This window comes from Theropithecus gelada, chromosome 15 (assembly GCF_003255815.1).
Source record: "Theropithecus gelada isolate Dixy chromosome 15, Tgel_1.0, whole genome shotgun sequence".
Classification (NCBI taxonomy): Eukaryota; Metazoa; Chordata; class Mammalia; order Primates; family Cercopithecidae; genus Theropithecus; species Theropithecus gelada.
In genome coordinates this window covers 61,106,729-61,133,624 of record NC_037683.1, presented here as the reverse complement: position 1 = coordinate 61,133,624, position 26,896 = coordinate 61,106,729, and the positions used below count along the sequence as shown (strand labels likewise).

The 26,896-nt window shown below is 37.8% G+C and overlaps 1 protein-coding gene across 2 annotated transcripts in view; it reads right to left on the bottom strand.

Moving 5' to 3' along the window:
• Positions 1-15,934, bottom strand: part of MLLT3 (MLLT3, super elongation complex subunit) — a 283,980-nt gene extending 268,046 nt beyond the window's left edge. The window contains exons 1-2 of one of the 2 annotated variants that reach the window (XM_025360181.1): positions 15,634-15,934; positions 14,031-14,211 (exon numbers count right to left, since the gene is read on the bottom strand). In XM_025360181.1, the coding sequence (XP_025215966.1) occupies positions 14,031-14,211; positions 15,634-15,645 (193 nt within the window). In that variant the 5' untranslated portion in view covers positions 15,646-15,934. Of the gene's footprint in view, positions 1-14,030; positions 14,212-15,153; positions 15,365-15,633 lie in introns of those variants that run through there. The other variant, XM_025360182.1, reaches the window with a different exon arrangement.
• Between the last annotated feature and the right edge of the window lie 10,962 nt (positions 15,935-26,896).

Below are 26,896 nucleotides of genomic sequence, written 5' to 3'. Positions count from 1 at the left end.
CTTAAATAGTTGATCCAATAAAGATCCTTTAGAGAAAACTTTAAGTCTATTTTTTTTCTCCAAGTAAGCAAATCATACAGGAGGGCTTTTCTTTTCTAGGGTACTGCACCCTGTCTCTTTAAATTCCAGGCCTGCCCCATTTCCCACGCATTCAATGAAAGCCCCACGTTTGCTGGCCTCCAGCCCACAATGTCAAGTAGTTCTCTTGCTATTGAATTTCAAGATTATTCTTTTGGATCATTTGCCCTTTAGTTTTAAGCACGCCAAAGCAAAAATAATGTCTTTCTACAATAACATAAAGAAAACTCAGAGGTCTTTACAAGCCTACAAGTAGAGAACACCTTGTCCTCTGGTTCCTCTTTCACTGCAAAAATATGCTCCCACTCCATATGCTCCAAATAAGGGCCATTTGTACACTATCGTCATCTACCATAGTTTTGTCTGTCCTATAACAAAATTTTATGAGTATTTTTATTTCATTTGGTGCCAATTTGGAATCTCTTTGCAATACTCAAACCAGGCCTTCGTATTGCTCAAACTCTCCACTCCTCAACTTGGTCTCTGGGGTATTTGGTTATAACAAGTTTTAAAACAATTATTTAATTTTAAAACTATTATTTTATTTTTGCAGTTAAGACATTTATATAAATCAATTTACTAATAAAAGTAGCAAATAAATATTGCCATCTGTAGTCACTGTGCCAAAGAGTACATTTTCGTCATTCTTGTACATACCTTAATCCTGAAGAAAGGATTCCAGGCCATTATAAATCACATTTAGAATTCTCTCAGAATTCTCTCAAAAGGAATAGACATAGTTAAGTAGAAATTTGTCAGCAGAACTAAATTAAGTTCATGGAATATAATCTTATTCCAAATGCTAGCAAATAGAATTTGAAGTTGCAATTGTATTCAAGCAGCTAATAAGAAATACCCAGATCACAAACATCAATGTTTACATTTCATAAACATTCTAAGGTAGAGTTAATCTAATTGGAATGTATGGATTTTGTAAAATCATCTACTACTAAAGGGAAACGCCCTTATTTTTATTTGACATATAGCTTTGCTATGCATTAGTGCACAGAACACTTTTAAAGTTTAATGTCAAAATGCAAATGTGTTTTCTCACAGATTATAAAATCATGGACTTATTTAGATAAATTTTAGATTGCAGAGAGACCTTGGAGACAACTAAAATTAACCTCCTCATTTTGCAGAAATCATTTTTAGTTATGTTTAAGGAATATTCATATCAATCTGCATTGTACATAAAACATGAAATTATGTACTAATTTCCCTTTGTAAAAACCTCTAGATATTTTTGCAGCTTATATATGAAATATTAATAAAATCATCTTAGTATCAAAATAGTTTGTATTTATGGAATTATGTATGAATTCTCCATCCAAAAAGGACCACTTCTTTCTCTGCCCCAAATCCTTTTTTTCTCTATGCCTTATGTTTGGTACTTGTTTTGGTACTTTTTATTTCTTAAAAGTTCATATCTAACTTCCAAATTATATAAAAAGATGCAGAAACTGGAAATGAGTCTTTTATTTCCAATTATCAATACTATTTATTCTTCAATATAATCGCCATATATCTAAACAACATGATGAGTCTTTTTATTTGTACCTGATTTTTAAAGTCAGATGTAGGCTCTAGAAAAATTTTTAACACTACACAGCAAGATAGACATATTAATTATCAAAGTTATCAAAACTCCACAGGAAAAAAAGACCAGAACTTTTCAAAAACATTCTTTACTACTCCAAAAATGTATAGTGTACTGATATAATACACATGGTATCTTTCTGTTACCAAGACTATCCTATATGAATACACATTTATAAATCAGGTTAATCTCATTACTTGTATAACTTCAATACAAAATGTTAAGAAAGGTAAGAACATTATCTACATGTCTCCATTTAAAGCTTACGATCAACTTATGAAACATTGTGCAAATACTCATAGTAACATTAAAGGAAAAGACTCAAAACCACAAGGTGGCAAAAATGTCAAATAACAAAATTTGAAAATGTTTCTTGGGAAAAACAGTCTTAATCACGTTCCAGATTACTTTTAGAAAAAACTAAAAATCCTATTGTAAATGTGCCCATATATACATTTAAATACTAGTCTTACTTTCACATAATATGAGTCATTCAAGGAAACTTGAAAAAGTCAACAAATTTTACTGACAACAGTAGGAAGTTCCTGATATCCCACCTCCCAGAAATCACTTACATTAATATTTTATGACAGCATTTCTTCCCATCTTTTCAGTGATGTATTTTTATCTGTCACATGCGTCTCAAAAGGTGGGGTAAAGATGAACAAATCTAGCCATTCTAATACAGAAAATGAACTAAATCAATTATGTTAACCTAAAAAAGATACTCTGTCAAGAAGCATTAACTATAAGCTCTTGTGTAGCCTTTACAACATAAGAAAATTCCTATTTATTTGCAGCTCTATTTTAAATGTCTGCATTTGTGTATTTTTGGATAAATTAAATTATTGGCTCTAATCAACTGCTTGACAATTTCCTTTATAGAATTGGAATGCTAACTAGAATTATTTTTTTCTTTGTCCTAAAAGTTATATAGCATGTTACAACTGAAGAGTAGAAAGGTACTTGCTTTTCAGAGCAACTTCAATTGAGCATTTGAATTATTAAATAGAAAAACCCTATTTATTCTTATATGTATGTATACAAGTATGTTGGATGATTAAAGATTTCATATACTTTCTTCTAACCTGTTTACATGATAATATGGACAGTCCTCAATTAGCTTACATGGGCAGTCCTCTAATATTATTCTATTGATAATATAATCACAACTAATATCTGGTAAGTGATACTTCAGAAAAGCAAATTAAGTGACAAAATTTCAAGGTCTATTTTATTTAAAAGACAAAAAAGCATAAGAAATCCACAGATCTAATGGCATGGTCAAGAGCCATGTTTGAGGAAGAAGTTTCCTATCAACACTGGGTGGTCTTCTGAGTTCCTGAAATGCTCCAAACTACAAGTAGTTGACGGTTGAGGTGAATGGCACAATATGATCAGAAATTAATAACTTTTACAAGTGTAACTTAATCTCTTATTTGGTGAATTACTCATGTTATCTTCTACTTCCCTATTACTGCAGGAAGTCTTTCACCCATTTCACTGTCCATTCATCATAAGAAAAGATAAAATTTCAATACACTGATGTTCATATATCGATATTTTATTTTCTCAAAAATATCATTCTCCAAACTACTACTTAGGAAGAGTGAGAAATTAAATACACCACGTCTATTGTCTAGCATGATAACCAATATAGCTATTTAATAAAGGGTAGTTATTATTTCATTGTTATAAAAACACTAGATCAATGACAATTGCAGAATTTATCCTTTTTAAAACTCAAGGAAAAACAGTATTTTCAGAGCTGCCAAAGCCCACACAGTTTATTCAGTCCAAACACATCCTTTCTACCTCTCAGGCCAGGGCCTTTCCTGCCGCACTGCTAAATACTGCTCCTACCAGTTACTGGAATACATTAGACTCTTATTTTTAAAGTTAAAAGGCTGGTTGTTATTTCGTGGATTAGGTAGTAAAAAAAATGACAGAGCTGGCCAAGTCCTTCAAGTTTGTGTCTAGTTTTTCTTTTTAAGCATCCAAAGTAAGTGAAGAAAGAATAAGGGAAAAAAGAGAAAAGAGAAAAAATCATTTTTGGCTATTACAAATGCTAGAACACACTCTAGAAAATGTGATTCTCAGCAGAAACAATGTTTCCTGCTAAATTCAAGTGGTGGTTCCATTTACACAAAGTCAATTATTAGAGGTGCAGAAGAAATGAGTTTCAGAAATCTGAGTAATAATTTATAACTTCCAGGAGTGGAAGGTAAAGTCAGGGATTCTGAAACCCTTTTTCTGACTTGCAATACCTGCCTTTATATGGTTGCCAAAAACTTCCAGTGTCAAGATATCACATTGATGAAGCTATAAGTAGTATCTACAGTGATAACATAGGTCCCATCCTTTCTGATGTGTAACTCTAATGCAACACAGGAGGAAGAAGAGATAACATATACAAAGAGAGGGGAGTGTTGGACTGATGAAAGTATGTAATGCATAACACGTGCTGCTTTGGTGCCCCTAAAATGAGAAAAGTTAGCTTCCAACCCACTAGTTACTATTTCTGTGCAAACAGAGAAAAAGTCATACAACAAGCATCAGAAAATCTTGAACCGTGTCAACATTTTCAAATAACCTATTCCGCTAAATGCAACTAAATCTCAACAGCCCAAACCCCCCATTTTTCATTGAACCTCTATAAAACAGCTGCTTATTATAGAGAAGCAGAGAAATAAATAAAATGAAGGAAAATACTATGTGAAATAGAAGAATGTTTCTTTGATACAAAAAAAAGGCTTTCATTATTTTGCTTTCATTATTCATATTAATGAAGTATTTGGGGTAAAGGGTAAAGATTATATAAAGTCTACAATGAACTCTGTTTTTAAACACCCAAAGCGTTTTATATGTTTATCAAATGAATAGATACCTGGAATAATCAGACAGTACGCTATCCCCAGTACCATCCTTGGAAGGTGGCAGGGGAAATTGGACATAAAAACCTATCTGCAAAAATGAAAAGGCATCATTCAGACTAAATTTATATCTGAAAACATTGAGAGGCAAATTACCTCCCTACTCTCCAAGCCACTGCTATTATTATTAATACTTCAGGAAACTGTTAATATATATTTTGCTTTTAAAAATCAATATACACAAACAGAGAATTTCGCCTGGTATCGATGAGGAAATAACTGATAATTTCTATTGGAAGGGAACAAAGAAAACAAATCTAGTTTTGACAAAATCAAGTATTTTAAAATAGAAAAAATTTACTTGGCTCTGAGAATATCAACCTTCTAATATGTGTAATAACTCCAATTAAATGTAACTAATCATCTTTATAATCACTAACAAACATTATTTTAAAGATAAGCCATAATTTTCTTTAATAAAAAATGGTGACTTGATTTTATCCAAAAAGTTAATTGTTAATTGCTACATACCAACTAAGTAACACCCAAATGCTAGCCTTATCTTTTTAGAAGTTCTATCGTAATAGCCTTCTTCAGTCTTCAACCACTGCAAACTTATCACACTTAAGTTGAAAGGATTAAGGCATGCAACATTACTTCTTAAAACAACACTCTGCATCCTTCATGTAATTGCAATTCTTACCACTGGGTGAGTTGGGGACAAAATATCAGGAGATAACTACCACTCAGCAACAATTTTTTCTAAAGATTTAATCTCAAAGGAAAACTTTAATTTATATAGAGAATTTGATTTTGTCTGAAAGTAGCTATAGAACTTTTTCCTTTTAAACAGCATCTACCATGGTGACCACTATTTAATTAAATCCTAGATCATGTCTACAAAAGCAGCTATTGCTGAACATTTGTCTGCTAATATAAGTGAATAATTACTCAATGTTTTAAAAGTAAACATTGACCACCATTTATTACTAGTTATCTTTGCACAGGCATACTTGTGACTCATTGTGTCTACATACAAGATCGCTCTACATTTCTAGGCTTCTGATTAAAAGTAAAACGAAAGGGTAATTGAAGATGAAGAATCTCAAGTGTCCTTTCCAGCTCTAAAAAGATACAAGCACATTGAAGGCAGGGACCTCCTCTTACTCTTATTTGTATCTCCCTCAGTCTTCCACTGTATCCTACATATATAATGCCTTTTGGGTAAGCACATTACTATGGCCACTAACTAAATTCTTAAATAAGACCCTAAGCCCAGAGAGGAAAACAAAACAAAATAAAGCACATCAATCTGACAAAATTAAAAGCTTGCATATGGTGAAAAGATACCATAAATCAAGATTAAAAAAAAAATGAGGCAAGATATTTTCAACACAAATAACAAAGGAAGAACATCCTACAAACAAGAAAATGACAAACATCCCAATCCCTTTTTTAAGAAAAAAGATATAAAAAGAAGTCAATAAAGAGGAAATCAAAATAGTCAATAAATACATATAAAATGCTCAATCCTACCAGGAACCAGAGAAATGTAAATGAAAACAAAAAGATACCAAATTTCAACTCTGAAAAATAGGAAATATTAAAATAGCCAAAATTGGCAAAGATATAGAAGAAAAATGGTACTCATTTTCTTGACAAAGTATAAACTGTCACAACCACTTTTTAGAGCAATCTGACAACAGCTAGTACAAATGAAGACACACATGCCCACAACTCAGTAACTCAAAATCTAGGCCTATGTCCAAACCCTTGTTCATCTGCACAAGGTAACATGCACAAAGATGCTCACTGCACAGAACAGAAAATGACCTATTTATTTCTTAATAGGAAAACAGAAAAGTAAGGTATATAATATATTCCCATGATGAAATACTAAGCAGAGGAAATTGAAGAGAATGACATGGCTCTTTGAAATGTGGATAGGTTCAGAAACATAACTGAGCAGGTGAAAAAAGCAAGATGAAAATGTATTCACTCATAAAAATATTCTGGTATTAAATAATGGCAATGGTTATACAACCTTACAAATATACTAAAAACCACAGACTTGCACCCTTTAAAAGGGTGAATTTTGCATGTGAATTATATCTCAATTGAAAAAAAAGATTCACTAGCATGATCCTCTTCATGTTGATTTTAAGACACAATACATTATTATTTGTAAGCAATATAAATGTGCAAGATAAATAGAATGGAAGAAAGGCAGAAGGGTTGGAAGAAAAGGCTGGGAAGCATTTTAAAACATTAGCTGCATCTCTAATAGTTAATTCTCCAGAATCCAAACAAGGAATCAAATATGATAATATGTAAACATTTACTCATTCTTGGTAGTGGGGATTTGAATGTTTGTTATATCATTCTCTGCATTTCCCCATGCCTTTTTTTTTTTTTTTTAATTAAAAAAAGCAGCCATAGACTACAAAGGGCAAAAAAGGCACATCACAAAAGACAAATGGTAAATAAATACATAAGGAAAGTTATGTGGCACTGCTAATCATATAAATGCAAACCAAAATGAGGTCATTTTTCTATACAGATTGGCAAAGATTTTTTTTAAGCTGTTAATTTCTAGTTCATATGCCTGAGGAAATATAAACTGGGACAATCTTTTTGGAAGAAAGTTTGGTAATATATAACAAAATTTTAACTCTGTATACCTTTTAACTCCACTACTTCCCTTCTAGAAATTTAACGTAAGTAAATTATTAGAAAAACCATCAAAATGAATGCCAAAGATGTCCATCACAGCATTATTCATAACAAATCAAAACTGGGAACAATCCAAATGAAGCATAATAAAGCCATATACAATGTCATGCCAGAAAAATCCAACAATTTTAAAAGATGATATGCCACAAGGGTAGGAATGTTCCTCTGTGCTTTATCTCCAGCTCTAAGAAGGGTGCTAGGGCCGGGTGCGGTGGCGCATGCCTGTAATCTCAGCACTTTGGGAGGTAAAGGCGGGAGGATCACCTGAGGTCAGGAGTTCGAGACCAGCCTGGCCAACATGGTGAAACCCCATCTCTACTAAAAATACAAAATTAGCCAGGCGTGGTGGCGCATGCCTATAATCCCAGCTATTAGGAGGCTGAGGCAGGAGAATTACTTGAACCCAGGAGGCAAAGGTTGCAGTGAGCCAAGATCATGCCATTGCACTCCAGCCTAGGTGACAAGAGGGAAACTCTGTCCCAAAATGAAAGAAAGAAGGAAGGAAAGGAAGGAGGGAGAGAGGGAGTGAGGGAGGGAGGGAGGCAGGCAGGCACACACACGCATAGTAGGAGCTAAAAAACACACACACACAGTTGTTGAATGAATCAATGTTAATAGTTAATACTGATGTGTATGTGTATATATATAAAGATGTCTAACAAATATTAACTATGGTTATATATGAAAATTTCAGATAACTTCTCTATGTTTTGACTTTTCTACAATGAACAAATATTTATAAATTAGAAAAACACATTTCATTTGTTTAAAAAAATGAACAAAGTTCTTCACAAAAGCTACAATTGTGCCATGTAATTTCCCAACTTCTATAACATCTCTTTTGAAGATTCAAAACAAGAAAAGTTATATATCTTAGAACTATAAAAGTGATGTTAAGTAGTGGGGATTACCTGTAATAAATGACTAGAAAGGCAAGAAACAGGCCAAGATTGGTCCATGGAAGACTCATGGGAAAGAAACTTCAAAGAACCAAGAGAAGGAACAAAGGACCTTTAAGGCAAAATTATCAAACCAAGTGATATCTCTGCCTGGCCTACTTCACAAAGATAGGTAGTTCTACAGAGGGGCACTTACAATAATGAATATAAAAGACTTCTGTATAATTCAGGTAATGCATCATAGAATGGACAGTGATAGGCCCAGCACAATGGCTCATGCCTGTAATCCCAGCAATTTGGGAATTCGAGGCTGGTGGATTGCCTGGGCCGAGGAATTGGAGACCAGTCTGGACAACACAGTGAAACCCCATCTCTACCAAAAAAACACACACACACACAAATTGCCAGGCATGGTGGTCCATGCCTGTAGTTTGACCTATTGGGGAAGTGGCTTGAGACCAGGAGATGGGAGGATGGCGTGAGACCAGGGGATGGGAAGATGGCTGGAGTCCAGGAGGTGGAGGTTGCAATGAGCTGAAATGACACAATTACAACCCAGCCTGGGTGACAGGGCCAGACCCTGTCAAAAAAAAAAAAGAATGGACAGTGACAGTAACTATAAAATATGTCCAGAAAAACCCAAGTTTAAATTTTCCTTTTCTGAAAAAACTATTGTTAGGTAATCATTCACTGGAATTTAATGAGGCAAATACCTTGGAAGATTTACCTTTTCTGTTTCCATTAAATAAATTTTTATTAGCAACAATAATAACAATCAGCTTCCATATATTGGGCAATTTATGTGTGCCAGATTGTATGCCAAATACTTTCTACCAGCAGTTCTCAGAGTGTAGAATTAGGACCTCAGGATCCCTATGATCTTTTCAGGTGATTGGTGACGTCAAAACTATATATATAATAAAATCTATGAAGTTATTTGCCTTTTTCAATTCTCATTCTCTCATGAGTGTACAGCAGAGTTTTCCAGAGGCTCCAGCACATGTGATAACACAATAGACTGAAAAGAGAAGCAGGTAAGAGGACCTAGGTGTCTTCTATTAAAACAAAGAGATTTGAGGGGGAAAAAAATAAATAAATAAACAATGTCCCTTTTGTCAGTGTTTTTAAAGAAAATGTTAATTTTTCATTAAAATTTACTTATATGTTAACATGTAATAAGTTATTACCTTTAAACAAATTAATAATGTCTTTTAAATGTCTCTATTTTAATTTCTAATACAGGAAAATTAATAGATATAACTTACACAAAACAACTCTTTGTGTTCCTCAATTTGTAAGTGTAAAAGGTCTTAAGCCCAATAAATTTGACAACAGTTGATTCATATTTCAACCTCAACTTAATAGTTCTATTTTATCATCATTTCCATAATGCAAATGAGAAAACAGATACAGAAGTAACTTGTCCAAAACCACACAAGGAGTCTCTTAAACCAGCATTTGAATACAAGTCTGTAATTACTAACCCCAAATTCTCTTCATCTTTAAGCAACAGTATCTACTCAAGATATTAAAGATCACTTTTAGATCTTTAACTTTTAGACAGCTACATGCTAATCCCTATTTTTAAAACAATATTCTATATATTGGTTCTTTATTCTTTTTCAGTTTTAAAAAGTAATGTGTGCTCATTGTAATGTTTTAAATATACAGAGTTAACTTTTAAAAAAATCAAATACTACAAAAATAACCTCCCATCACCACCACCATAAGTAGCTACTAAAGAAAACTACTGGTAAGAGTTTGATGCCCACTAATACAAATTTACTTATTTATAGACATATGCATGTATACACACACACATACTTATCTGCATAAGAACTTTTTTTAAAAATGAGATCACAATGATTTAGTGACTTGCCTTATTTCACTTAATTCTTCTTGAAGATCTTCCTGCATCTACAAATAGATATACCTTTTTTTTACAGATTATCATCATTTAATTGTATCTAGTTGAGGGCCCCTATATGGCTTGCTTCCAAATTTTGACTGTTACAAAAACAGTCACAAGAAACATGCTGTATCTTTGTGTACTTGTGAGAACATATTTGTCAGAAAATTCCTAGAAGTAAATTTGCTAGGCTAAACAGTATAAACATTAAAAATCTTAATAGACCTTGCCAATGTTCTCCAAAATACCCCTGCCCAATTTACATTCTCGCCCACAGAATATGAGATTTCCTCCAACAATTCAGCTTTTAAGTGCCTTGGAAAATTATACTTTATGTGCTTCAAAATGCACAGTAGTAAAACTGTACTCACTGGTCATCTAAATTTCATACAGACCCTACACAAATAACACTCACTGAATGTATCACAATAGTCACCCATCTTCATTTTTCTTCCTTATATCTTTTAAATGACTCAGAAGAGAAAATATACCAGATGCACACAACTTCTTAGCTAGTAAGCCCTCAAATATTAGTTACCTTGATAAAAACTTATCCAAATTATTTCAGAAGACCATTTAACACAAATCAAACTATGCAGTAAAGCTGGGCTCTAACACTTACAGGAAAATTGTTAGAGTGGATTTATTATGCTTTATCTGCCCACTCAAAGGACTAAGGCTACAAATAAAAAGCTATCAAATCATACCAGTGGCCAAATTAGCTTCCATAAAATAATAAGCAATAGATTTCATATCATAAATGTCTGTGAAACAAATTGCAATAGCAAGGATGGCTGTAACTGGAAAGTAAGTTCAAATTCACATGATACTAAAAACAAAAACATTAATATTTTAAAAGAAATGTTTCAAATGTGACTACTAATTTCAGTCATATCAGACTAGTACAAATCTTTGGTACTAATAAATAAGATTGTCTTTTTTTGCAGGTAGATAGTTTAAAAATGCATCATACTCTGGTCTACCTGTTTTGTCATGGCTAATAGACATTCCAGGCTTCACCATTTCATCAAAATCTCTTTTCTAAGATTTAGTGCCAGTAGTTTTAAACTGAAGGTCTCCCACACATATTTATCACAGAGTAAAACCTCATTAATTCAAATCCAATTAGCTCAATTCTGAAATGGTATACATAATTCTTATTAGGCCACAAGTTAAAAATACTATCATTTCTTCTCCTACAAGTTCTAATATTACTGTGAAGTAAAGGAAATCAACCTGAAAATCAATTCACTTTTCCAAACCAAAGATTTACAAAACTAAGGACTCATTCATCTTTGTGGTTGAGCAGTTCATCCTCAGTCCTAAGGCTCATCTGTTTAGCAGCTACTGTATACAGTGAAAGTGATTCAGATTGTCACTAGAGCCAACACAGCTTATTTATTATAGAATATGAGCATTTCTTTTAAAGATCTTATAACTCAGATTTCTCACAAATTCATATTTGCAGTTTCGCCAATTTCTAGTTGGTAGAATTTTACTCTATCACTTACAGATCTACAAGATAGCTAACATAGCACCCTAAAAGGTACTGGAAGTAGACATAGAAATTCCTGGCGTTCTTATTCTATATTCTTATCATTTTGAAAGACTTTATAAGCCAAAAAATAAGTCCCAGGATTAAGTGGCATGTTTGGTGTTGCTTGAACTTACAACTAACTATTCCCAATGAACAGAGAAACCTTCTCTTGCAATCTGAATCATGTGTAATTACAGTATGACAAGGTCTCTCCTGGGCGATGTAAGCTGGCACTTTTCCCAGGACTTGTCACATCATGGGAAGCACGCATACAAATAAAAATCCAAAAATAAACATTTTAAAACAATGGCTTATGGACTGCATAGAGAACCTCCACAGTTGAGTATAAAAATTGAGGAGTCCAACCGACAAGCAGACATCTCTCACCAGAGACCTCTGAGAAGGCATCACTGCTATCAAGCAGCTTACCACGCCTAGCAACAACTCCCAGGTGTGGCCTATGTGAGCAGCACCCTCATGTTCCCTCAGGCTAGACAGAAAATCGTTAAGTATGGGAAATAAAAGTAACATCAGTACACACATCCACTGAAGCAGAAAAACAATGGTAAAATAGAGGTTGATCATCTTTAATTTTATAATGTCAATTTGTTGATTGTCAAGGTGCCTAAACAAAGTTACCTTAAGAGCTACATCTTCTGCCAACTGAGTTAATTTTCCTAATAAATGTTGCTTTTTAAAAGCTTATTTCACCTTGAAGCAAACTGTAGCCAAGTAGTAGTAATAATGTGTACCAAGGATATTAGAAGGTGGTTTCTTTTGTTTAAACTCCTCTGCTCTACAGACACATGGAAAGGGAGCGAGAGATTCCAAGAAGCATCACATCAACCTCATCAGTGACAGAAACTTGACATCGCTCATCCTTACCAGTTTGGAGGAAATACGAAATATAATAATCTCTGACTATATTTTAACAGAAAATGCTAACAAATTTCAAATGTTATTTCCTATAGGCCATGCATATTTCTAGCCCTCCATAAGAAACTGGATTGGTTTATTAACCATCCAACAAAGACCATCAAATTCAACTGTTTAAGTTTTCAGGAGGAGATATAAACCAAACCACTAAAGCCAAAAAACACAATCCTACTTCCCATTACATGAGCCCTGGAAACAAAAATAAGCACCAATACAAACCCCTGCCACCTCTAAGGTACACGGCATTTCTCCTTTCTTTATTCAGCCCCCAGAATGTTCAATAATTTCCACATAGCTCTAAGCGGAATGGATTTATTATGATGTTACTCTAAGAAACGGCAGGAGTTCTAGATGCCAATAAAGATTACGGATCAAATGGAAGATAACTACTAACCATTGTGTCGACTTAGATAAATAAACCTGCTCACAAACAAAGCACCTTATTGTATTTGTACTGTTACCTTCACTAATCCAACTAAAACAACCACACATTAGCTTTCCAGAGGTTGAAGGGAAAAGAAATCGGTATTCCTCAAACCTTCTTCAAATTTCTTTCAAAATGACACTCCGTTTCTTTTTTCCAAAACTGTCCTGCCCATTATGGAAAATGTTTGGGACCGCAGAGGCCCACTAGGATTATGCAAACTAGACTCCAAGGCTAAGAACCAAGGTGGGGAGGGACTAAAGCAAAAGGCTTCCTCCACAATGTTCCTCTTAAACTTAGCTTCGACCTTTGCAAGAACCGTCTCCCTGCAGATCACATCCGGCAGACACTTTGTAACGTTGCTCAGAATCAAAGGAGCAGTCAAGTGCCACACGGGGGTGGGAGGGAGGAACGAGTAAGCCCCCCAAGTAAACATAAAATCCAGACTGGAGTGGGGTGTGGCGGAGGCTAAGCCACAAAAAGAAAAGTCTATGGCAACTGGTACCTGGTGCCTCATACACAGACAGGAAAGCAGAGAAGACCCTAAAGAGAACTGACTTGCCAAGACCGAACAATAACTACATCCAATACATTCTTTGCTAATAACACAGGTAAATCTTAATTTCTCTAGGACACACACACACACACACACACACACACACACACACACACGCAAAGTGTTTATTCCCTCCAGCCCCATTCCCCACATCTCCAAACTCAACAACTAATTGCACCTTCCCCACAGAACCCGCGCGGCTAACCCCAGAGGACTGGTGAGGGCTGGCTTGGGATGAATAAACACTCGACACCTGACGGTCCTTTCTCTGCGGTGACTTTCACCAAGCCGAAGTCGCGCGCGCGCGGGCAGGCGGGAGCCGGGACCTGGCCCGCGCGGCGCCGCGCACCCGGATCCCGAGGCTACGCCGGCGAGCGCGGCGCGGGGGGCGGGGAGCGGGGCAGCGGGACCGCCCGGGCCAAGCGATTGTTTCCTCGCCAAGCAAAGACATTTTTTATCAAGACCCTTTTGTATTCGAGCCCTACCTCTTTTTGGCCTAGGAAAGCTTTCGTGCAAGTGGAAGACGACTTTCTCCACAAAGTGCTGTATGTTACTGTGCTCCGGGCCGCGTACGAACACCATCCAGTCGTGGGTGAAGCCCTCCACGGTGGGTTTTTTCCTCACCTGGGCGCGGTGCCCCAGCTCCAGCTTCACCTGCACGGCACACTGCGGGCAGGGGGAGGAGAGACAGCCGTGAACAACAGGAAGGCGACGTTTCGGCAGTGAACGTTGCGCCTGACATTTTTTTTCCTCCTTCTTGAAACGCACATAAAAGGAAACGGCGGTGCCCTCTGCATCCACGTTTCACGCGCGTGGGCGCGCACATCCCACACCCCCAAATATACCCGCCCGGCCGGCCCGGCTCGGCCCCAGGCGCCCCGGGCCCCGCATCCACATCGGACAGGATTGTAACGGAATGTTATCCCCAGTCGGGAAAAGGGTCGGGGAAAGAGGGAGAACACACTCAGCCACGACAAGGACGATAACAAATGCATCGGAAACAAATCAGAAGGCAATGCCGGGGCGGTTTTCCGGCGTGGAAGGGTAGGTGGCTGGGACCCAGAGGGACCGAAGGGTTCCTGGCGAGCCCCCTCCCCGAAAGTACCGCGGCGACAGGCACACGCCGAGGAAGTCTTTGTGTACGTGTGTGTGTGCGTGCGTGTGGAGCGCTGTGCCAGGCGGAATGGAAACTACAGGCAGCCTCTGCTGATGGGCACAAACTCCCGTGCTCTTGCCACGGGGTTCGTGCACAACAAAAATGAGACATCGTCACACACATTGAAACACACACACACACGCCCGCAGGAAAACACACCGAGGCATCCATAACTTAAAGCACCCCGCACCCCCCAACTAAAAGCCCCAGGCGATCGGCGAGGCCAGTCGAACCGAGACCCCGCAACACACTTTCAAGAGCCAAAGTGGCTCCAAAGTATCTCCCACCTCCCCCTCAAAAATGAAATTCAGAAAGGCAGGGCGGCGGGCGGACAGCCGCCGAGCCTCGGCTCGCGCTCAGCACCCCCCGGCGCTGGGGCAAAGTTGCGTGCGGCCCCGCCGCTGTCAGCCCCGCACACTCCGGCTCACACACGCGCGCCGCGGAGAACGCACCATCGTAGCGGCCGCGGCGCTTTGCGGAGGTGCGGCCGCCGAGGCTGCTCGCCGCGTCCCCGGACTGTGCCCGCAGCTCCCGGCAGCGGCGACTGAAATATGGCTGAGTTATTATTCGCCTCCTTCCACCGTGAGTGTGTGTGTGAGTGCGCGCGTGTGAGCGAGAGGGAGTGTGTGAGTGCGCTTCTTGTGATTGCAAAGAGGCGAGGAGGGAGGGAGGCGCGGGGGGTGGAGGGGCGAGTGTGAGCGTGTGTGAGTGTGTGTGTGTCTGTGTGTGTGTGTGTCTGTGTGTGCGCGCGCGCCGGGGGGGTGGGGGAGGAGGGGAGCGGAGGCTGAGGGAGAGGCGGCAGCTCCCTGCAAGCCGTACCAACCTTTCTCTAATTGGAACCGCGGAGCGCTGGCGCTGTCTGGGCTGCGGCGGCGCAGGGCGAGGAAGGAAAGTGGGGGAGGTCTTTTATTATTATTTTTGCGCGTACTTACCGAGCTAGCCATGCCTGGGGGCCCGGAGGTTTGCTGGGGTGTTGTGTGGTACCCCCCCTCCTCCGCCCCCCCTCAGCTGTAATTCATGAAGAGGCTGCTATGAATGAGAGCGCGCCCAGGAGCGGAGGGTAGATGGCGGACATTCTCTGCCTTTTTCCCCCCGCGCTCGCTCGCTCGCTCGCTCGCTTAATAAACTCAGCCCCAAAAGCAAAAGCAGCAGCAGCAGCAGCAGCTCCAGGGTAAAGAAGATGATTCCGGAGCATGCGCCGTGGCGCCTGACACCCGGGCTCCGAGCCTCGCGGGGCGGAGGGAGGGCTTGCGGGCGGGGCGGAGCGCGCGGGGAGGCCGAGCGAGCGAGCCAGGGGGAGCTCGAAAGAGCCAATCACCTGCCACCTCCCGAAACCCCGGCGGCCCGCAGCGCCACACTGGAAAGCCTTGCTTAAAGTAACAGGTTCCTGCTGCGGGGGTGGCAGGGAGGGGGCGCGGGACTAGGGAGAGCGGCCAGCTGGGGAGCCATCCCAGCCCCTGTGTAAACTCTGCTCGCCCTACAATAAAAAACGGATTAAAACTGCTGGAATGTAGCCACTGCTTAGAGCCCCCAGCAGCCGGAGAAGGGGTGTTAAATCAAGTCCTTAGCTAGCACGCACGGGGAGGAGGGAGTGGGCTTTCTTTTACTTTCCACCACGTATTTCTATGGTTTTGTGCTGAAAAGACAAGAACTCACACCCAAACAAACTTATTTAAAGAGAGAGAGAGAGAAATGCTATCCTGCAAAAAACGAGCATGAAAATAGCAATCACTGAGGCTATTCTAACCCGCAACGATCCCCTGGCCCCCTGCCCTATCCACTCACAGGCACCCGCCCACCACCCTCACTCCCCGCCCTCCTGCCACCGCCACTGAAAATTTGAAAATGAAATGAACAAGGGAGAAATAAGGATGCTATTTCCTTGCAAGGGAACGCCTTCCTCGTTGGTAATCCCCGGCTGGGAAGCTTCATAAAGCGGTGCCCAGGTGAAGGCAAGACACCTGGGGGTGCCAGGTACAGACCCTCGGGGACCAGGCTTGGAGTTGTTTTCTTCGGGAGGCTTCCCCTCCTGACAGCCTGCTGAGTTGCATCAGAACGTGGAGGATTTTCCTCTGAGGACGCGCGGGGCAACTGGGAGTCTTAAAATAACAGATAAAGTTAATACTGACTGTAATGTGCGTAAATTGGATTATAATCTTTAGGCGTATTGGTGACAGCCAGCGTAATCCATCTCTGGGTATTAATCCGGTTAGACTCCCCGGTGACAACCAGTCGCAGGAGTGTTCCCAGAGTCGCGCCTCTGCAAATGTTCTCACTCGCGTTGTATTTGGTCTCAGTGGCCGGAGACAGAACAGCGCGGCCACGCGTGGGGCGCGGCGAGGAGTATCAACTACTGGCTTCCTTTAGAAACGCAGACAACCTTTAAAAAGGAAACGGATAAGATCTAGACGTTTGATTTGAAAGTGAAAGATGGGTGTGACTTTGGTTCGTTAAACAAAGATCCTTGCATCTTCCTAGACCTTAGACCTCTTTTGCCGTCTCTTTTCTTTACTCCCCTTTTTCCCTCGCCTTCCAACTTCTTGCTGAATCTTGATTTTTCCTTCTCTTCTCCTTGCCTTTTCTCTTTGTCCCTCTTCCTCCTTCTGACTCAACTTTCTTGCTTTCCTCTTTTCCCTTTTCTTCCATCTTCCACAAAAGCAAGTTGTCTCGGCCCTTGAATTGAGAAGAGCAGAATAGCGGGGAGGAGGTTACCTAGGGCGTCCAGGGTCCTCGCTGTTAATTTTCAGTTCTCCCAGCAGCTCTCAAAAAGATCCTGGGAATCAGGTCGGACCACTTGGAACCAACCTTAGTTTCCAAACCAGCAACCTTCCAACTCAACTTTTGATTCCCTAAAACTGATATTCTGCTGCCCGTCAGCTATAATCAAGAAACTTCTTTAGGTTGAGGTCCCCAGTTCTTCCCAGCCTTCTACAGGATTTAGCATAGAATGGAGCAAACGACTGAAGGGAGAAACATTTTAATCTAAATCCAAGGGCTTAGATTTATCAACTAACACACATATACCTAAATGCATATCATCCTGTAGGTATATGTGTCGCTGTGTCTGTATGTGTGTACAAGGACTAAATTTATATTCACAGAGACAAGCTGTGTGGGTAGTATCTACGTGAAGGGGAGACCTATTTGCTGTGCATTGTTAAACTTTTGATAAAATAATCAAATTGGAGAGCAATCCCTTGTAATAATAATAATGGAAACTAAAGGTTTTCTGGATGTGCCATTAGTAAAGCCATTTCTTATTAGGAAGTAAAAATTAACAGCGAGTGTAGCTCAGGACACAGGCAAGAAACAACAATCCCATTCTCCGTTTGAGTTGATTTCAGGGTTTAACTTCTTCCGACGCCAGCCACCGGAATCTCTTGGGATTGTCTCCAAAACTTGTACTTGCACAACAGATAGAGGTCTCTTTTTTGAACTATGTGTTTGCTGAATTCAGATTTATTCCAGCAATCACTAATAAGCCATAGAGTCTGAAAGGGTATTTTCCCAGTACCCCTCCTTTCTCAGAGAATGTGCTAACAACCCAATGTACAGTTATTCCCAATCTACAAATACTGGACATTTAGATTCCGTCAGTAGATGGCGCACGGAGCTCTTCCACGGACGTCCTTACGTGACCCTTTTACAACAAAAAGACCAGTTAGGAAGAGAAAAGAAAGAAAAGAAAACACAAGCCTGAATACTCTCCATTCAACTTTGGACAAAGGAATTTATGCAAGTCTTTCAATTTATTAATTACAACCTATTTTAATAAGCTTGCCATTAAAAACAATTAAAATAGATTAATTTCCTGTGCAGCATTATCTGGAGATGTTCACACTTTTACGTAAGGTAAAAATGTGGAAAATAACCTTTTGTGTACTTGACAATGTAATTACAGAAAATGCATTGTAAATAAATTTTAAGGCAAACTTCAGTGCTAAATACAGAAATAGTAATATAGTAACTAAAATGGAAGTGATGAGGGATAAAATCATCTACTTATCCAAAGAATAATTATCTTACCAAAATTCATACCGTAGTATATAGCACAGTATGAAGCACCATGGGGTTAGTTTGAAGATCAGAAAAGTAATTAACATATCAAATAAAAATCATGATGAAGAATAAAAGAGAACAGTGTCTGTGACAGATCACTACCACCACTACCATCATCATTGCCCTACCACCATCATTTTGGCTCCAGCCTTTTTATTTGCAATTGTTTTGTTTAGTCTGGAAGCTAAAGCCAGTTTCCATGTTTCTGGCAGAACAAAGAGAGGGCCTTGAAAGTGTAATTAGAGTGTTAAGGAGCATCCTAAAATAAACTTATCTATTTGTTGTGATAGGTTATTGATGCACACATTCAAATCAATAAATATTTACCATTTATTTCCCATCATTGCTGTATAGATTTGGGAAGAAAAGAGGAAGTAGAAGCATGGGAAGAAAACTAGAAAATGTGCCAGACACTACACAGACATTTTGCAAAAATCAGACTCAAAATAATTAAGGATTCTTCCTCCATAATGGTGCACCTTTTTCTGTATTTATTCACCCAAATCATTCCATGTCTCAGGCAGAGAGTTAGGCCCTAAGACTGTAAGAATGACAGGGTTCCTGATATCAGAGTTTGTAAACCAGGGGAGAAGTTTCACCAAAAACATTTGTTTTTATTTTTTAAATTTCATAACACCTAAATTTGGGATAACGTGTGTGTCATATATAAGCGAGGAACATAGAAACCTGACATGAACAGCCCAGGGACAGGAAAAACAGTGGAATGAGATTAGAAGCCAGGAGTCATTTTATTGTCCTTAATTCCACCTTTTAATACCTAAAAGGTGGGGAGGGGCAGATATCTTTCTTGCAACGGCAACCAATTCCTAATTTCCTTTTTCTTGATCTGAAGTATTTAGTATGTTCACTTTTTTACAGCTCTTTTAGGGAGAAAAAAAAATCCCACAATGAAAGAAAGCTGTCTTTTGAAGATCATGAGCAATTCTCAGTTGAAATCGCCTCCCCATTTCTTATGGAAATTTTTGGTTCAAACTGTTACGTGTATAACATTATATTTAATTCATGATTCTAGGATAGTGTGTTGGAACACTAGAATGGTAAGAATCATTACTACTTTGAAAAAAAAAAATTGCTTTGATAGCCATTTGAGCACCTAGTCCAGGACTATTTCCAGAGATAAGAAATACACAGAGCTTTTTTAACCACCAGAGCCTCTTCATGTGTAAATTATTCCCTGAGAGTAATTTAAGCAATGCACTTATACATGCAGAAGACAAGACTGCCTCCACAGTAATAATTTATTAATTTAGTGGGCTGTATCCCTAATTTAATAAATAGCACCTCAAGGCCTAAAAATTAATCAAGGATGTCATGTAAAACCAGCAATACGAAGCAAAATAAGTATTGGGGGACAGCTGATACAATGTGATTGAATGTGTTGCCCTAATATATACAGGAGGCTTAGTGGAATAGTTATAGGTAAAATACATATTAAGTTGAAAATGTTTGCTGTAAAACAATATCTAAAAAAGTAGACCAAATGACGATATCTTTATGTATCTCTGGCATCTCTTCAAATGCTACCGTGCAATGTTCCTTCTTTCTTTATGTAATGATTTGATCTCTTTTATTTTTAATGGAAATTCTGTTTGTTTCTATATATGAGTTCCCCTCTACCACTCACATATAATGAATCAGGGCTTAAAATAATCACTTTATCTTAAAATAATAAAATATATTTTGTCTTATATGGTAAAAATGGAAAAATAACATATCAGGCCTATGAACTAATTTGGACAGCTCAAATTTCAACAAAAACTGCCAAAAACTTAGGAAAAAGAAGTGACTCCTGGCCTGGCACAGTGGCTCACGCCTGTAATCCCAGCACTTTGGGAGGCCAAGACGGGCAGATCATGAGGTCAAGAGATTGAGACCATCCTGGCCAACATGGTGAAACCTTGTCTCTACTAAAAATACAAAAATTAGCTGGATGTGGTGGCATATGCCTGTAGTCCTAGCTACTTAGGAGGCTGAGGCAGGAGAATCACTTGAACCAGGGAGGCAGAAATTGCAGTGAGCTGAGATTGCACCACTTCACTCCAGCTTGGTGACAGAGTGAGACTCTATCTCAAAAAAAAAAAAAAAAAAAAAATAAAAAAAAGACTGCTTTCCATTTACTAAATGGTGTGACAGTGGCTTGAAAATAATACTAAGCCTCTAAGAAGTCAGTGATTTACTACCTTCTGGTAGGATCAAGTATCCTGGTTGGGTTAAGCTATTTACAGTCAGCCTTGAATAATCCATGAGTATATTACCTACTTTGTAGATAACCCACAATGATGCAATTTATGTGTGTGTGTGCGGGGAGGGGGGTTAAATGTAAATTTATGTTATAGGCAGGTTTTTTTTAAACTATACAAAATGTGTATCACTGCATCTACTTGTTACTTTCCATTCATAGTTTTTCTCACAGAAAAGTTTATATATTATTTCATCCTTTCTGTTTTGGAGCTCTTTCTAAATTTTATTAAGAAAAACTTTCTAAATTTTATTAAGCAATTTTTCATCCCAGATATAGGGTGCTTTGGCAAAAATCTCTTGATCTAGGAAGCAATACCAATCAATTGGAAAGAAGGAGTGTTCATTTACAGTTTGCTAAATCAAAAGAACTCTTAAAGGCTATTCCTAATTATAGGTCTATTACATATGCCCTATGAAACCAAATAAGGGAAAGTTAGTGAAGAACTGTCTTCTGTACTATATTGATAACAGTTTAGGAGAAATTTCATATAGTAACAAGGAGATAAAAATAACTTTTGAATAGCTAAATTACTTTATTTCTCTACAATCAAACCCTTAACATCTCTTATTTCAATCTTTTTTCTTATGTTTCATGACTTTAGCATTTTAGTTTGATGATTAGTTTAATGTGTTCAGTTAACTTTTATTGACTTTCTATTGAAGGTCAGCTACTTTTCTTGGTCCTTTCAAATCAGGGTAAGTTTAGGATGCCTCTAACTATCATTTATTTCAAGGCATTTCATAATTATTGAATTAAAGTTGACAGGTTACCACAACAAATGAAAGATGTTATTAAGTACATAACAATAAGCCCTGGTTATTCACTTGTATCCTTATTTAAGAAAAAAAAAATATTTTGCCATGACATTGTAGTAACCTCTACTTTAAAAAAAAACCGCTGAAATTATTTACTAAGATTAAAACAAGTATTGAGAACACTTCCAAATTAAAATTTTACTTTTAAGGGATCCAACTGGTCAAATTTGGGACAATTTGAACTTCAGAAAGAATCTATGATTCCATAATGGTACTTTAAAAAACTAACAAGAAGGTTGAAAACAAAACTTCTCCTTATGGAAAAATGCTAGCTAATATACATAACAGGAACAGTAGGATTAGAAAAGTCATAATTTTGCAGACTCCATAACAGTAATAGATTTAGTCAAGGCTCATCAGTATATGCTGAAAGTATTAAGTGAAAAATTTTGGGGAATACATTATTCACAAAGTCTGGTGTTACAGATTACATATTAATTGTATATATCAATATTAATTTAGTGCTGCAGTATCACAGATTACATATTAATTTCAAAGGGAGAAAGAGACCTTTACAGTGGAAAAATCTCATGGACACCAATTAACCAAGTCATTAAACTTACTATCATTTCCAGTGGAAAGAGCTGACATCATGTGCCTCTTGATGTGATGCAATAAAAAGCATACAGCATCACCCCCTAGGTATTTTTCTTGCCAAAAATGTTTAACATGAATCTAATCAAGAGGAAGTAATCAGACAAATCCAGATTATGTAGAACATTTTACAAGATAACTGACCTGAACTCTTCAAATATCAGTATCATAAGGGCCAAAAAAATAAAACCCAAAAGATGAGGATAGGTCCAGATGAAAGTTGACTAAAACATGACAACTAAATACAATGTTTAATACTTACTGGGATTCTGGATCCAAAAACATATATATATAAACACAAAATAGCCTAAAGGATATTCTTGGAACAATTTGAGAAATCTGAATCTATACTGTGTATTAGAAGATATTATCAAAGTTAAATTTATTGTGCTAATAGTATTGTGATTAGATAGGTGACTCTCCTAGTTTTTGGAAAATACATGTCGAAGTATTTAGGGTCGTGTCATGTCTACAACTTACACTCAAGTAGGTGAGTCAAAACAATAAAGATACAGATTAAGATAAAAGAGAGGTAAAGCAAATGAATTGAAATTATCGTTGTACTGCCTTTTTTTTTTTTTAAAAAAAAAAAAAGATAGAATTTTGCTCTATTCCCCAGCTGGAGTACAGTGGCACATTCATAGCTCACTGCAGCCCTCCACCTCCCGGACTTATGTGATCCACCTACCACCTCAGCCTCCAGAGTCGCTGGGATTACAGGCACCAGACACCATGCCCTGCTTTATTATTTTTTTTTTTAAATTTTTTTGTAGAGAGGAGGTCTTGTTATATTGCCAGGGCTAATCCCGAACTCCTGGCCTCAGGCAATCCTCCTATCTCAGCCTCCCAAAGCGCTGGGAGTACAGGCATGAGCCATCATGCCTAGTCTCTTTTATTCGAAATATAAGTTGCAGGGGAAAAATTGACTCCTAAGATTCAGAACTAATTTAGGAAGTCACAGTTCTATATCTGTTATTTGATGATTTTTTCTTAAAAATATATGCTTAATAAGGACAAAAGTGGGACAAATGAGAAGAGAAAATATTACAATCTAACTGATTTTATTTTTATGTAAAAGAGGTTATAGTTTTTTCTTTTTTCTTCCTTTCTTTTCTTTCTTGTCAGTTTAAAGCTTTACCTATTTTATGTTTTCTCCTTTCTGCCTATCACCGTTTTTTTTGAATGATAATAATGTGACGGCTTTTAGTTGAGTGACATGTTTGAGGTCAGCATATTTGGTGATCTCAGCTTTTCCCTGGGAATGAAGGACTCCAAAGGGAGCAAGAAACTAGACATAGGTTTGGCATGCCCTGCTGAATTAGTGACAATATTTTCATGGAATGTTCTTTCAAAAGTAGATGCTGTGTATGAAAGGTTTTCCTCATGAGATTACAGCAATTTAAAGGTCATTCAATTCTACAGACTGCTTAATTGTGCCCCATTAAGCATTTCTCAAAAAGAAGTGTGTGTGTTTTAATAGCATTCAAGGACTGCCAATATCAGCATTGTCTAACTTAGAAAGATTATTTTTTTCATGGCTTTTATCACTGACCCGTTGTATAATGCACTGACTTTCCTTTTTTATTGCTCAAGGGCAGCTGGATGAGTAGCCTTGGCTCATTTAGAAACCATCTAATGCTTTTGTTCTCAGTTAATATTTTCTTTAAAGGTCACCTACCTCTGACACCTGTCAGGTTAGTACTTCTCAAAATCGAGAATAGGACCTTTTCTTGATCAAGTACAGCCAGTGCAATGTCTAAAGATTGGCCAGCAGTTTTGAACAAATAGCAGATTAACAGATTGCTCTTTGAGCTGTCATTTTATACCCAGGATCTTTATGGAGATTTTTTTGCCAACCAGGTACCAGAGAGGAATGTGGAAAGAGTAGACTAAATAACAGGGTAGAGAGCTCTATGTTTCCTTTGCAAACTTGAGAGAGAATGCTCAAAGGCGCCACTCACTCCTTAAAATATCTGTGAGGGGTAGAGAAGGTCATTGAGTGAAAATGTGAATTTAAAAAATCAGGTCCCAAATAAAGAACAAATAAACAAAATAAATCCAAACCACTTTAAGATAAAAACTTCCAAACTAGACCATAAAGCAAAATTTATGGGAATTATAAATATGATGACAGTGTTCTGGAAAAATTCTTTTTACTCTAAAGGCAAAGCATTCAGAGACTGGTTTTGATTTTTATTCAGCAATCCCAATGTGGAAGCTGTAATTGTATGTAACAGTCCATGTAGTTTCTCAATTCATTAGTTGTTATACTGTGGTTCTTACCCAAGTTGTGGTACTCTGTAAAGAAAAGGCACCAGAAGTGTCTTTTAGAGATGTCAGACCTCCTAACCTTTCCTTCAATCAAGGCCTTTAATTCTCTTGTACAACCCTATATTTAAAACTATGTACTGGTCTCGCTGTATCCCAGACATTTTGATTAGAGAGCTAACGCAATGGTCTGACTTCAAGCCAAAACTAAAGTTGAACCGTAAGGCAGTGATCATATGCACATGGCAGGAAAAAGATGTAAACACAGTTTCTAGGTCATAATGCAAAATATTCCAAGTCATTTTGTCTTCCTTGACTCAACAACTTGGTACAAATTTTTGGCGAGACACTCAAGGCTTTGATTTTTATTTTATTTTGGAGAGAATGGGAAGAAGTTGTAATTATTCTACTTAAAACAGCAATAACCATATTAGTGGATGAAATTGTTTATTGATTCTATTGATATAACATATTCAACAAATACAAAACAGAAAAGAATAGCTAGTTTCCCTAACATTATAGATTTATTTCACAAATATTATTGTATAACTATTATGTATAAAGCACAAAAAATTAAATTCTGCAACTTGAAATAGAATTCAGCAGAAAGTTAATTTGGATGGAGCCATAATATGGCTAAAGGAAAGAGATAAACATAAGAAAAAGCTGGGCACAGTGGCTCATGCCTATAGTTCCAAGAGTTCCAGCTACTCAGGAGACTGAGGCAGGAGGATCCCTTGAACCCAGGAGTTCAAGGCCAACCTGGGCAACATGGTAAGACTCCATCTCTACAAAAATAAAAAGTAAAAAGTAAAAAGGCACAGGTAAGAAACACTTCAAAGTATTTAGAGAAATAAGAAAATCTGTTAAAAGACAATGTTGAAAAACTTGCAGGTATTTAGTTTTTGAGTTTTTCAAGATGATCTGTTTCCTAGCATAAGTCTACTCATTAAATAACAAGAAACAATATGAATAAAATAATAAGGCATAGTTTGAATTCAATAACAATTTAGAAATGGAGAAGCAAGGGCATTTGTCATTACACAGGATTCTGTCATTACTAATGAATTTTGTCAAGGTTGAGGTACACCAATCCTCATTTTTCCAGTTGGGATAAATCAGAACACTCCTGATTCTGGTTTTACTATAGCAGGAGTCTTTAGCTTCATTCTTTTCCCCTCCACTCCAGTATTTTATCATATTGGTTGTTTTGAAAAGCTGCTTTGTGTTACATGGGTAGAAATTCTGAAACATTAGATCTGAAGGTAATTGCTGAGGCTTTATGATTTAATTTTACATGTTTGGATACAAGAGTTCATTGAACTCATATGCAGATAAATGAAAAATGCTACAAAATGGCATTAAATCAATCTTAGCTTTTTTTTCCTTTAAAAATATTGACCTAAATATAAATTGGCTAAACTTCTCCTTAATGTCAAAGATAAAATTATTGAACTCTCGGGTATAAGCAAGCCCACTTGGCAAAACTGGGGAGCAGAAGGAATTCTGAGCCAAGCACATGTCTCAAAAAGGAAGTTCTTTGACAGGAGAGGTTGTCTCCAACTGGCAGAGTTCAGGGATAGCAGACTTGCCCAAAATAACCATTTTGAGCCATCTTACTCTATTGTAGAAATATAAAAAAAAAATTTCAAAATAATTTTTCATTAAGCCAATAGTAGAAAATGTATTTAACTTAAAAATAAAGATGACCCCAAAGTAACTGTTAAGTCAAAGGTAAAAACAACAATATTTTTAGAACCCCCAAATCAGTTTTCATGTTTGTTTGCTTTTTCTTTCAGTGAACACATGTCGTTTTCTAAGTACTCATTCTCCCTCAGATAATAAAACTAAAAGCCTGGCCTTTTTGAGTCATGACAGTTCATATCTACTAGTCACTTAAAAGCCGTTTTCAGAAAAGAATGTGCTCTGCAAAGAATAAAACCATAATAAATGGAGGAAATATACAAGAAGCGGGAGGGAGAGAATTAGTTATAGACTATGATGGTTTACTAAGTAAAAAAATCTCGGCCGGGCACGGTGGCTCACGCCTGTAATCCCAGCACTTTGGGAGGCCGAGGCGGGAGGATCACGAGGTCAGGAGGTCGAGACCATCCTGGCTAACAAGGTGAAACCCTGTCTCTACTAAAAATACAAAAAATTAGCCGGGTGTGGTGGCTGGCCCCTGTAGTCCCAGCT